The 14,681-nt window shown below is 37.4% G+C and overlaps 1 protein-coding gene across 17 annotated transcripts in view; it reads left to right on the top strand.

The window, feature by feature from the left end:
- ANKS1B (ankyrin repeat and sterile alpha motif domain containing 1B) overlaps nucleotides 1-14,681 on the top strand; it is a 1,072,204-nt gene that overhangs the window by 173,371 nt on the left and 884,152 nt on the right. For all 17 annotated transcript variants that reach the window (XM_011284166.4, XM_019835377.3, XM_045062214.1 and 14 more), the window contains exon 4: nucleotides 4,749-5,045. In XM_011284166.4, the coding sequence (XP_011282468.2) occupies nucleotides 4,749-5,045 (297 nt within the window). The remainder of the gene's footprint in view (nucleotides 1-4,748; nucleotides 5,046-14,681) is intronic.

Below are 14,681 nucleotides of genomic sequence, written 5' to 3'. Positions count from 1 at the left end.
GTTTATTTATTTCCCCCTCTGAATAGGACAGAAATATACTAGTTACTTATAAACCTTTATGTATTTAAGCAATAGAGGGAAAGAATAAAAATGGTAATTAACATATACTGAGACATAAGATAGCCAGGTTATGCTAAGCATTTCACCTATAATATGTTAGTTAATTCTCACAACCTCTGAAGTGATATTATTACTCCCATTTTATAGGTGAGAAATCAGGCTCAGTAAAGTTACATAACTCATCTAAGGGCACACATTACTGAATTACGAACAGTCAGACTTGGGCTCTAATTCCAGAGCCCTCCACAATAGCACATTGGTATTGTCATTGTAAATCCGTTGCTTATGGAGTATTTACTATATGCCAGGTGATGTGCAAAGTACTTCATCTATGTTATTTTACTAAGCTCTACTGTAGCCTGATGAAGTAGGGATTAAATATTGTTCTTATTTTATATGTGGGAAGCTACCTTGGAGAGATTAAATAACTTGCCCATGATATCACATCTACTAAGAAATGCAGTTGTCGTTAGTTTTTTTTTTTTTGATCATTTTTAAATGTTTATTTATTTTAGAGAGAGAGAGAATGAGAGGGGGCGAAGAGGGGAGGGGGGAGAGAGAGAGAGAGCGAGCATGAGCAGGGGAGGGACAGAGAGAGATGGGGACACAGAATCTGAAGAGGCTCTAGGCTCTGAGCTGTCAGCACAGAGCCCAATGCGGGCTCAAACTCAAGAGCTGTGAGATCATGACTTGAACTGAAGTCGGAGCTTGACTGACAGAGCCACCCAAGCACCCCAAGAAATGCAGTTAGTATTTGAAGGCAGGTTTTTCCGACGCAAAGCTCAAGCTCTTAGCCAATAATACTCCGTATTATTATAGTAAATTATGTGTAATTGTCAGGGCTTCATTCTGATTTCTGAAAGTAGTCTTTGGTTTCTAATACACCTTTCTTTAAAAATAATTCTGTCTTATATATTGATATTTAAAGTTTACAAAGCATTTTCCTATACCCTAAGGTTTATAGAGAGGATAATATTCTAATTTTACAGATAAGATAGGTTCAGAGAGATTGAGTGGTTTACTATTGCTTGTAAGTGTGGGGGTTATTAGCACTTCAACCTAGGTCACCATTTTATACTGCTCTAAAATTAGTGGTCAGTTTAGGGCAACATAATTTTGAAAACAAAGTAGACCTTGCCCCGATTATCATTTTTATAATTGATACATCCTTCCCATCTTTTGTCAGCTGATTTATTATTTCCTTTTTTCTGATGTCATGCATGTTTACAACTTATATTTCTCTGTATATTCATCTCTTCCCCCCCTTTTACCTCTTTCCTCCAACATTAGGGCAAAAACACGAAGAGCCTAGCTCATAAGTATATTCTCTTGCCATTTACCAAAATTCAAACCTAACTAGTGTTAGTTTCCATTGGTTTTACTTTCCAAAGCAAGGTGTTTTGGAAAATAGCTTTTGTTAGCTGTTTTTTTCCTACCACCCATTGTCTAGAAGTGTCCTATAGTTTTGGAGAACACCCATTTGGTTAAAAAAAAAAAAGAAGAAGAAGAAGAAGAAGAAGAAGAAGAAGAAGAAGAAGAAGAAGAAGAGGAAGAGGAAGAAGAAGAAGAAGAAGAAGAAGAAGAAGAAGAAGAAGAAGAAGAAGAAGAAGAAGGGATTAACTGTTCAAGAATGTTCATTGTAGATCTACTAGCAGTTATCAATCAGTTCTTCTTCAGAGTCTGTTTATTTGAAATTAGATTCTTTTAGATCACTTGTTAGTATGGATACAAGTATACAATCATGCCTCTTATAAAGATAACACAGTTGTGGTCTTTCTCATGTGACAATACAAATATGTATTGATCATGGAGAAATTCTATGAGTATTTTCTTCTGAGTAAGTCTGGCATGGTTGAAATAATTTTTTTTGACTTCTGAACAATGATAATTGGTGTTAATAGACAAAGTTTCAATTTTGCACTTATAATATCCTATGCTAAGGCCTCTGCAAAAGTAGAGAGGTCTTTGAGGAATGATTATTTCATAATTGCCATTTCTTTTTCTCAAAGAGGTGCTATTTTGAAAATTGAATTTCTTTCCAACCAAGGGCAAATTTTATTTGGTCAGAAGGCATATATCTAGATCATATTTTTATGGTGTAGAGTAGTAAAATTGATTTTCTTATCAGGCTTCTACAACTTAGTCAGATAAACAGGGAATGCAGACCTGTATCTGGTCAGTCTCTATGAGGAAGTAGACTGTAGCAATACATTCAAACTAAGAATGGGAATGACTGCCTCCAAAATGATGGAAGAAATAATGCCTCCAGCTGGATTCCCATCCATCAGATCTTAACTTTTTGGTGACTGCCTCCAGGGAGTAGGTTTTTTTCTGGGCCTTATTCTTTGGTCTTCAAGTGCCCTCTTCTGATACTTTTATTTGGAAGGTAAGTAGTAAGAAGCCTTTCGTAGTGCTCATTTAAAAATTTTTTTGCTACTCGGTCTTTAAGTTTTCAAATCCTTCCTCTGCTTTCAACTCTTTATTCTCAGCTTATCTGCATTCATTGGCCAGAGCAAGTCTGAGTTACTTTTAGGGACATTAAGATTTGTTCCGGTTTGAACCCTACTTACTCTTTTATTCATATGGTCAGAGCATATATCTAAGTATTTATTTCCTATTACAACTCAGGGTTCTTTTCAGCAAAATCTATAGAAATTCTGCTTTCAGATCACTAATTTCTTTTCTTCTTTGACAATATAACAATACTTGGCAGGCAGTGTGGTGTAGGAGAAATGAACCAATGTATATACACATTCAGCAAATGACAGTAGTAATAGTTGTTATTGTGGAAGATGGTTTTAAGAGCACTGACTTTGGGTCTAGGCTACCTATGTTCAGATCCTGGCCCCAACACTAAAAGGCTGTATATTTGAGGGCAAGTTATTTAACTACTCAGTGCCTCAGTTCCTCATATATAAAATGGCAATGATGATAATATTCGTATCTATCTCACAGTGAGGTAAACGTAAATGTAACTTGTAAATGAGTAAACATCTATGGAATGCAACTGTGCCTGGTGCATAGTGTTAGTTATGATGATGACTCTGATGATGGCAGCCCCTTTCTCAAACCCTCATTCAGGATCATTGCATTTTTGCTATTAAAATTTCTTGTTTACATGTTTCCTAACGCTTCTACTTCCTGACATAGTCATATACCATCTATCTACACCATTTGCCTAAGTGTACTGAAACATCCATCTACCTTATGAGTGGTTTAGTAAATTTTAATTCCAGCATAGTTAATATACTTTGTTATATTTGTTTCAGGTATACATTATAGTGATTCAGTAACTCAATTTATAACTCAGTGCTCATCTAGATAAGTGTACTCTTTTTTTTTAAATAGTTTTTTCAAGTTTATTTTTGAGAGAGGCAGAGACAGCATGAATGGGGGAGGGGCAGAGAGAGAGGGAGAGAGAGAATCCTAAGCAGGCTCCGCACTGCCAGCACAGAACCCAATGCTGGGCTTGAACCCACGAAGCCTTGAAATCATGACCTGAGCCAAAACCAAGAGTTGGACACTTAACCCACTGAGCCACCCAGGCACCCCAAGATAAGTGTACTCTTAATCCCCTTCACCTATTTCACCCATCCCTCTACCCCGCTCCCCTCTCGTAACCATCTGTTTGTTCTCTATAGTTAAGAGTCTGTTTTTTGGTTTGCTTCTTTTTTTTTTCTCCTTTGTTCATTTCTTTCTTAAATTCCACATATGAGTAAAATCACATGGTGTTTGTCTTTCTTTGTCTTGTTTCACTTAGCATTATACACTCTAGATCTATCCAGGTACACTTTTTATCTTGCTAAACTTCTGGGAAAATCTTCTTGATTTTCCATTGGAACCCTTATTAGGTGTATATGTAATACTATGATACTTCTTGTAGATTGTCTGGCAATGGGTCTCAGTCTGTCTCTCAATCCATAATTACATTTCAGAATGATGCTGTTTAAATTTTTTTTTTCAACGTTTATTTTTGGGACAGAGAGAGACAGCATGAACGGGGGAGGGGCAGAGAGAGAGGGAGACACAGAATCGGAAACAGGCTCCAGGCTCTGAGCCATCAGCCCAGAGCCTGACGCGGGGCTCGAACTCACAGACCGCGAGATCGTGACCTGGCTGAAGTCGGACGCTTAACCGACTGCGCCACCCAGGCGCCCCAGAATGATGCTGTTTAATCTGAGGGCCAGTATGTCTTCATTCTCTTTGCTAAAGGAGCAATAATTTGTACTTACATGGAAAATAAAATGAAACTTAATTTGGGAAATCATTCCATAACTCTTTCATTATCAAGAATTTACCATTTCAAGTGCCTTTTGGAAAGCCAGTGTGTTAAAAGTATGTTATAATTCTTATTACTCTCTCTCATTAACAAATGTCATGGAGGTATGATGCATAGTACAGATAACACTGACCATCTGGGCCCAGCAGGGCCACTGACTAACATGGCTAAATCATTTATCGCTCTTGAAAATTGAAATATATAATATAGGGAAAAATTTGACTTTTCCTCTTAAAATGATTAAAATTGTGATTTTTTAATGCAATAAATGATAGATCCTTTAGGCATACTTATTAAAATAGGTAAGTCATAAACTTACATTTTCAAAGTATCTTTGGTTTTAAATTACTGTTTAGATTTTGATAACTGAATTTCTGAAAATCCTAATCTTACATCTTTGTCTTAACAGAACAATGAAAATGAAACTGCGCTACACTGTGCAGCTCAATATGGACACTCAGAAGTAGTTGCTGTTCTTCTAGAAGAGCTCACCGATCCTACCATCAGGAACAGTAAGCTAGAAACACCTTTGGACCTGGCAGCACTCTATGGACGACTTAGGGTGGTCAAAATGATCATCAGTGCACACCCTAACTTAATGAGCTGCAACACTAGAAAGCACACGCCACTACACCTTGCTGCTCGGAATGGTCACAAAGCAGTTGTTCAGGTGCTATTGGAAGCAGGGATGGATGTGAGCTGTCAAGTGAGTCTCCTTTTAGCTTTGCATTGAAAGTGATGATGCTCTTGCTTTGCTTTGAGATGCAGATGTTAAAAGTTGTATGTAGAAATCTTATCATTTTTAAAAATTAAATTGTCCAGAAATATTTTTGTAACTACTACATTCAGTACACTGTGCCACATACTGTTTGGAAGTATGAAGAGATATAAGGAGTAATTTCTAACCTCATTCTAATTTTAGGGCTATAGGAGTGAAAAATTATTACTAGAAGGCAGTTGTGTGTGGTATCATTAGTAATTGTTTCCTTTTTTTCGCAGTGTCTAGCACATAGCCTGACACACACTAGGAATACAGTCAAAGTTGAGTGAATGAATGAATGAATCACTCAAAATTCAGTTTAACATTTTTGAGTATGTATGTTGTGTTTAATATGTTGACACATTTAGAATCCCTTTTTTCACAGCCCCCCTGTGGGATTGAGAGCTATTAAGTAACAGTTAAGAGATGAGGAATCAGATTCAAAGACTTAAGAAGCTTGCCTAAGGATGCATAGCTGATAAACCTAGAATATGAATTTATATTTACTGATTAAAGTCCAGACTCAGTAGTGTGCTGTCTATACATGATTAATGAAGGAATGATCACTCTGCCTAGGGCAATCAGAAAGAATTTTATTGGAGAGTTGTGATTTGAGCTTTGAAGCGTGGGTAACATTTGGATAGGTTTTATTTCTCCACAAGGAAAGAGCAACCTACTTTTTTTTTTTTTTAAGGGCAACCTACTTTTATTATCTGTTACAAGTTAACTCCAATTCCAAAGTTAGCTTCTTTTTTCTTTAGCCATTTTTTCATTTTACTACTGTTTTGTTTTTTTTGTTTTTTTGTTTGTTTTTTTTTTTTTGTCTCCCAAGTCAGTGGCAGCATTTTTATCTTCCAGAGACCCTTTTGGTTCCTGTCAGATTGTGTCTTCTTCCCTGTGTATTAGTATGCTATTGCTGTATAACAAAGTCTCTTGAAACTCAATGGCTTAACATAATGACTACTCATTTAGCTCATAATTCTGTGGTTGGTGATTTAGTCTGAGCCTTGGTAGGTAGCTCTGTTTTGGCTGGGTTCTTTCATGTGTCTGGGGTCAATTATAGGTCATTTGAGTAGCTCTGTTATAGGATGTTGCCTGGGGTAATAGTGAGGCTGCCTTGTGTCTTTCATGATCCAGCAGGCTGCCTTGGGCTTGTTCATGACAGGGAACATAACAGTAATATGGTTCTATGTGCATGCATGTGTACACATGAGAGAAGGAAGGAGGGAGGGAACAGGAGTATACAAGGTCTCTTGAGGTCTAGACTGGGAGCAAGCATACTTACTGTCTTTTCTGCAGTGTTTGATTGGCCAACAGTTCACAAAGGCAGCTGAGATTCAAGGGTTGGGAAAAGAGATTGTACCTCTCAATTACAAGGGGGTGTGAATTGTAAAAGGGGTGTGAATACCCAGAGGGAACAAATGCAGCCAGGTTTGTAACATTCCAAGTGGAATTAGTGTTCACAACTGTGAGGTTACTTTTCCTAGGAATTGTTTAGAGGTTGAATCTTGTGTCTCTGGGGGATTTTTCATTGAAGTTTTAAAAATCATAGGCCTTCCAATCCTACATTTAAGGCTGGCACCCTAAAACAGACTTTTAATGAGAGCTTTGCTTGTATTATTTAGTTATTTAGATATTTATAAAACCTTTTTTAAAAGATGTTTGTTTATTTTTGAGAATGGGGGTAGGGGCAGAGAGAGAGGGGGCCAGGGGATCTGAAGCAGCCTCCATGCTGACATTAGAGAGCCCAATGCAGGACTCGATCTCACGAACTGTGAGATCATGACCTGAGCCAAAGTCGGATACTTAACTGACTGAGCCACTCAGGTGCCCTTATAAAATGTTTTCTTAATTTTTTAATTTATTCTACTTTAGCAGTCTTGAAAATCAGCACAAGAATTTTTGTAGCCTTCATATTAAAAAAAGCAACAACTTTCCCCTCAAAGGGGTATTGAAATGAGATAAATATTTACTATTGTAAACATACTTTCTCTAGAAGTATGTTTAATGATAAGCTAGATATTTATTTTCTTTATGTTGAATTTCTTTAATCTAGAGTTACTGCTTTGATAACACTTCTGGAATACTTTTAAATTTGGTGGCTCAGAGTACTTTATAACCAAGGACTTTACGATGACTGAGATCAGTAACACACTTCATGTCCGTGGCCAAAATGTTTTCATATTTTGTACTAGATGACATGGCCAGAAGAGAAAGAGTCTGGATTCAATTTTATATGTATATGGTACATCTTTTCTTATGCAAAATACTACTTACTGTATTTTGTGCTTTTGGAGAATTGAAGATAAGTAAGATCTCTGCCCAAAACTTAGTGGAGGACACAGAAACTTGCAAGAATAACTCCTATACATGACATATTAAAATAAATAGTAGGGCAAAGTGCTAAGGACATAGCAGTGAAGAAAATATGGATTGTAATATGGAGGACTTGAAGAGACATTGATAGAGTGATATTTGAAGAGGGCCTTGAGGGTCTTTAGGATTTTGAATTTAGATATAACTTAGCTTGCAGATGTGCATTTTATGTGGTCAAAAGAGTGTTTTAAGATATTGAATTTGAATGCTTTTAGATGGGCTGTATACCTCCTAAGGTCCCAACCTTTCTCTACCATCATTGCCAGATTCATTCCTTTAGATTTTCTACTTTGCTCATATAGCATTTGGGTTTGTTACTACACATATCAGGTGAAAGGGGCACAGTATGTTTAGACCACTATGAACTTAATCAGAAGCATCAAGGCTGGTACCTGATGCTCACTCTATGATTTCATCTTGAAGGTTTTCTAGAAGTAGAGCTGACAGCATATTCTAAAATATATTTTGATGAGTTGAATCTTTCAGCATTTAGTTAGCCTTAGTTGATGTTTTTTTGTTATTATTGCTTTGTTCATAGAAAACATGTTTTCCTTTTGTTTAATTGCCTTTTTTTGGGTCAGTGTTTAATTTTATTATGTGATTCAAATGAATTATCACCAAGTTTGCCCATCAGATTCACTGCAAAATGTTTTAATATCAAATTTGAAGTTGGTATTTTTTTTTTCAAAAATTTTTTTTTCAACGTTTATTTATTTTTGGGACAGAGAGAGACAGAGCATGAACGGGGGAGGGGCAGAGAGAGAGGGAGACACAGAATGGGAAACAGGCTCCAGGCTCTGAGCCATCAGCCCAGAGCCTGACGCGGGGCTCGAACTCACGGACCGCGAGATCGTGACCTGGCTGAAGTCGGACGCTTAACCGACTGCGCCACCCAGGCGCCCCTGAAGTTGGTATTTTTTGATATCTCACTGTCTGAGAGTGAAGAATACCAGACAGTAACCTTGAACTGTTTGAATGACTTTAATATTCTTTAAATTGCTCTAGCTAACAAGTTGGAAGTTACCAGTATTAAAAATAATCCCATTTGGTAAATCACAGCAATACACTATTAGAATTTAATTACATTCAAGTCATTATGAATAATTCTTTAAAATTTAGAGATGGCTCTGGAAGATCTTGTCTTTTCCTTGTAATTACAAATGTTTTAAGATGCATAATTTGTGTTACTATTTTCTGTAGAAGTTTTGGTTTCTGCTTCATTTATCTCTGAGCAGTTTTGACTTATAACACATATTTGAACTAGTGAGAAAAACAATTTAATTCCAGCTTAGGTCAATTTCAAATTATATTTATGTATAAACCCTTATCCTAAAGGATTTCTTAATAAAGAGAATCTGTCATATTAAGATATTAAGAAAATGAGTTTTAACTGGCAAGAGTCTCTTGAAATTAGTAATCATTTTTATGGATTTCAAACCTGATTTGAGTAAGTAGGTAGTAACTCCAAAGACTATGGACTCTTTTTATGGTAGTTCTTTAACTGTATTTCTTGCAAGCTTCTCTTATTAAAATTTAAAAAGTTAAGGACTAGCAAAATACTAAGTCAACTGGATTTTATTTTAATATTAAAGGAAATGAAAGTAAAATTATAGAAAATTAATAACAAAGAGTACAAGTTCCCGTACTAGGAGCTGTTAAGATATAAAGCTGAGTAAGGTACCATTTTTGTTCTCTAATTGCTTATAGTGGCAGGAGAAATGTGTGCGTAAATGGATAGATTACATTTTAATAATCCACTCACTCTCCTTCTTTCCTAGATAATTCTTTAAAATTTTTCCTTTCTTCCCCAAACTTTAACTCTTTCCTCCCTGTTATTTCTCTGTGATCTTGACTTTGCTTTTACTTAACTGAGAAAATAGAAGCTATTATATATTTGAAGCACCACATTTGCCAGTGGATGTGTATCTGCCTTCCTTCCTGGTGCTTTAAATGAACTTTTTAGGTTTATCCCTAAGGCTGAGTCCTTTACTTGTGCACTGGATCCTCCCCTTAAAATACTATGCATTTTCCCCCCTCTCAATTGCATCATCTTTATAGGGACACAAAGATTTTACATTTCCCATCTTAAAAAAAAAAAAACAACTCTTTCTTGAACCCACATTTCCCTCTAGTTCTTGTTCCCTTTTTCTGATCCCCTTCATAACAACATATTTAGAAAGAGTTGATTTTAATCATTATATCAAATTTCTTTCCCCCATTCTCTCTTGGAGCTACTACTCCATCTCTCTCACTCTTTAAGTGTTTTTCCCTTTGGTGAAGGTGACTAATGACTGCCATATTGTTAGATCCAACAGCCAATTCTTTGTCATCATTTTACTTGATTTATCATTGGCATTGACAAATCTCCCTCCTCTTTGAAAGGCTTTTTTCTTTTGACATCTGAGTCACCATTCTCTCTTGTTTCTCTGCTCCTTCTTGGTCTTACTTTAGGTAGAGTCCAAGACCTTGACTGCCTTTCATTTAGCCTTGCAGCTAGATAAATCTGTCAGGCCTCACAAACCTGTTATCCATAGGAGTTGGTAAAGGATTAAACCTTTCTGTTTTCTGTCCTCTTTTGTAAAGTCACACCTCTCTGTCCTCAGCCAGGCTTTGTTTAATTTCTTCCCAGTAGATCTTTACACTGTAACTCTGTAAACCCCTGTAATAGTTAGCTATTGACATTGCCACAGTATTCTGTACAATAAACACAGAAATCTCAGTAGTATATAATAGTAAGCAATGGCCTTTTTTTTCTCATTCACAGGTTTGCAGGTAATCTGGGGAAACTCTGCTTCAGGCTGTAAGTTAGCTTGCTCTGCTCTATGTATATATTCCCTTTTTCCTGGGACTAGCCAGGACATGGCCTAAGTAAGCTCAACCAACAAGGCACATTTTAGTCTCTACTTGTATCATGTAGATGCCATACATTGGCTAAAGCAAGTCACAAAGCTAAGTCCCAGATCAAGGGGTGGGGAAATATACTTCAGCCATGTAAGTGGATGGCACTGCAGTCATATGACAAAGGGCATATGAAACAAGGAGCGAATAGTGTAATCTACTCCATCCCTATTCCATGGTTAACTGCTCTCATCTTCCTGATCTCTAAGTATCAGTGTGTCCCAGGGCTTAGTACTTAGACCTCTTTTCTTCTCTGTCTGTACTTACTTTCTAGTTGACCTCATCCAATCCCTTGACTTCGACTGACATCTTTGTCTGACAGTAACCAAATTTATTCATCTTGGACCTTACCCTGAGTTCTAAATTAGGTACATAATTGCCTGCTAAACATATCTATTGGATGACTAGTGGGCATCCAAGCAACATTTCCAAAACTGAGCATCTAGCTTCCATAATTCCTTTTCCCCAGATTTGCCCATCTTCCAGTCTTTCCCATTTCAGCAAATGGCATTACCATCCTGCTAGTTGTTTGGCCCCCAGACAGAATTTCTTTCATATTTTACACGCAGTTCCTCAAAAAATCCTATTGGCTTTGTGCTCAAAATATATCTAGAATTTCACTACTTTTCATGCCCTCTACCAACACCACTATAGCTTAAGTCTTGTACATCTCCTGCCTCCTGCCTGGTTTCCCTGCTTTTTTCTTTGCCTCCATATTAGTCTGCTCAGGCAACCATAACAAAATCCCAAAACTGGGCAACTTAAACAACACATATTTATTTTCTCAGTTCTAGAGGCTGGAAAGTCTAAAATTCTGGCCGATTCTGTTTCTGGTGAGAGCTCTCTTTCTGGCTTGTAGATGACTGCCTTCTTGTTGTGTCCTCAAATGGTCTTTTGTGCAGAGAGAGAGCGAGCGAGCGAGCTCTGGTGTGTCCAACTCTTATAAGGACACAAATCCCGTGAGAAAGGTTCCTACCCTTATGACCTCATTTAACGTTAATTACTTCCAGAAATGCCCTGTTTTCAAATACAGTTGCACTGTGGGTTAAAGGTTCAACATATGAATTTGGGGGTAAGGGGTGGACACAAACATTCAGCCCGTAACAGATTCTTTTCAATCTGTTTTTAATAAAGCAGCCATTAAACTAAACCAGATTATATCACTTTACTGCTCAAAAAACCTCCAGTGGCTTTCCATCTCACTCGGAGCAGAAGCCAAATTCCTCACAGTGGCTGACAGGTGTCTTATGCAACTTAGTTCCACTGCCTTTTTGAAGCCACCTCTAACTATCCTTTGCCATTTTTTCACTTAGCTTAGCCCTAGTGGTATTGTTGCTCTTGTTGGAACATACCAGATATGCTTCTGCCTCAAGGCCTTTGCTTTACTAACCCACATGACTTCTACCTGTGCTTTCTTCAGGTGTCTGGTCAAATGTTACCTTACCAGGGAAGCCTTCCCTGACCTATCTGACTCACCACTCAAGCAGCTTCTTTTCCTTCCCTTTAACTGAAAATCCATCTTCCCTATTGGGACACCATATTCCCACCAGCAATCTCAGGCCAGGCTACTAGGCACTGTGCTACATAAACAAGACGATTTGTTCCCTGTCCTCATGGAGTTGAAGGATTAGTAGAGAAAACAGGAACTAAAACTATAAATGAAAATTACCAATTGTATTAGTGCCATAAAGAAAATACACTAGTTGCTATGATTTTGAAGGAAGGCATGGGGATGTCTCTCTTAGGATGTGCCACTTAATTGGTCCCAGCCCAAGATGGTTTATAAGAAAGAGAATATACATAGAGAGAAGTTGAATGAATACTCAGAGAATTTCTGGGAAAAGGAAACATTATAAGAGGGGTGCAGGATAGTACAGTTACATATAATCAGTCATTTACCATGTATTTATGGGGTGCCTGCTTTGTGCCAGGCATTGCCTACTGTGTGCCAGAGAATATAGTAGTAACAGAATAGAAATTGTGCCTACAGAAGGGAAGATGACTCTATAAAGGTATGGAGTAAAGAACAGTGAGATATGGGAGAGGAACTCAAAGTTATAGCAGTTCACAGGAAATTTCTTTGGTTGGCTGTTTTATTGCCAGGTTGTGGAAAAGTGTGTATTTTTATGTAGAGTGCAAGGATCCAAAGAGGAGACTGAAATTGAATACACAAGAGAAAGGGTGAAGATACTTCATGAAATTCAAGAAGTGGCAGGACGTGATAGATAAGAGCAAAGTAGAGGATTAGCTGTAAGGAGGATAACAGAAGAAAGGACAGGTAAAGACAGAGGCTGGAATTACCTTACGTTAAATAGGAAAAGTCTGCCTTTGAATAGGAGGAACATTATTTCTGAATTATTTGAAGACACATTTCTCTTATTCCACCCCCCTCCTCAATCTGAACTTTCTTATAACCTTTAGCTATTCTTCACATGATGTTTTTCTGTTTTTTGTCATTTGGGACCCTCTTCTCTGGGTACATTTCAATCTGCCAACGTTCCTGTAAAAGTTTATTACCTACAGTTGAACACTGTGTTCTAGCTATAGTCTAGCTAATGCAGGATACAAAAGAACAGTTTCTTCCCAGCTTCCTCTGAAATCGTGTGCAGTAAAACCTTGGCTTGTGAGGATAATTTGTTCTGGAAATGTGCTTGTAATCCAAAGCACTTGTATATCAAAGCAAATTTCCCCATAAGAAATAATGGAAACTCAGATGATTTGTTCCACAACCCAAAAATATTCATATGAAAATGATTAGTTCTGTAACATATTACAAAATAATAAAGAAAATACAAAATATAAAGAAAAATAACTAAATTAACCTGCATTTACCTTTGAAAACCTTTATGGCTGGTGTGAGGGAGACAAGAAAGGAAGGTTATTGGGTAGGATGACTTTCATTGTCACTAGTGGAATCACTTCTATCTGTTGGCTCAGTGAAATAAGTCTTTTTCTTTTCATGCAACTTTAACAGGGAACTTATCCAGTGACACTTGCTTTTGCTTCCTTTTGAGGATTTCGCAGAAATGTGAATTGCGCTGTTGTGAAATAGATTCATCACTCTCATTGCTACAGCCTTATTTGGGTGGTGCTTTCCTACAAAATTTTGCATTGTTTCCCACGTTTCACACATGTCCCTAATCTCATTTGAAGTGTGGGATTGCTCCACCTTTTTTTCCTCCTGCTCTGCAGATGAGATGCAGATGTAGACTTATAAAATCTTGCAATTTCAGCCATTCACATACCTGATTTATACTTCTCGATGACTTCTGTCTTCACTTCCACTGTAATCATCTCCTTCTTACTGCCTGTCTTTTCAACCTTTTTCTGCATGGCCATTGTATATGCTCCCTTGGATGGTGACTACAGTACAGTATTAATAAACTCTTGTCATATACTGTATTTAATGTAACTGGCAATAAGGCAACAGAGGAAAGGGTCTATGTCTGTAGGCAGCCTGACCTAGAATGAAGCAGAGCCTTCTTAAACTTATTCTTGTATGGAAAAGTGAAGGACCGTCCGTCAGTGCTTTGAAGTGACAAAAAATACACTAGTGCTAGTTGTGGGCATCTTCCAACGTTCTGAAAAATCATTGATTTCTGCCAAACATCATGGCCTGAGACCAAGTATCTGAGCTTGGGAGATGATCACCCAGAGTCTGCAGCAAGACAGAGAGAAGAACTATTGGCTCAGTTGTGATCATATGCCATTTGGCATCACTTAATTACTTGTATTACAAGACATCGTTTGTTAAATTAAAAATTATTAGAAATGTTTGCTTGTCTTGTGGAACATTCACAGAACAAGTTACTTGCAATCCAAGGTTTTACTGTATTTATAAAGGCTAGGATGTTCTTATCTTTTAAATTCTTTTATCCTAAGAGATGCCCATAGGGCTAATTGGTACTAGCCAGGGTGCCTGTGGTTGTTACTGCCGAGTTAAATGCCATTCTAGTTGGCTTTTCGTTATCTCCGTTGAAGTTATCTTTATTCACAGGTTCTTTCTTACAATAGTTATGGGTCTTGCTTCTCATAGTTTTCATCTCCACTGGTACCTGTGCTATTTTCTCTACTGATCATCACACAGTCTTTATAACTTGTCATCTTTGTTCTGTTTTCTCCTTTAATAAAGAACTGGTCTTCCTTTATCTGGTCACTCTCTTTTGTAAGCTCAGGAGGACTATGTTAGAGTGTTAAATTCAGAAGGGGGAACCAGTGCAGACAAGCTCTGACATCTCTACATCTCTTTTCTATCTGCTGTTTTGGCAGTCTGGTGGAATACATAACCCAAGAAACCATTTTAAAACA

The sequence above is a fragment of the Felis catus genome, chromosome B4 (assembly GCF_018350175.1).
Source record: "Felis catus isolate Fca126 chromosome B4, F.catus_Fca126_mat1.0, whole genome shotgun sequence".
NCBI lineage: Eukaryota > Metazoa > Chordata > Mammalia > Carnivora > Felidae > Felis > Felis catus.
Note: the sequence above shows the minus strand (reverse complement) of the source record. Positions and strands in the feature narration are given on the sequence as shown.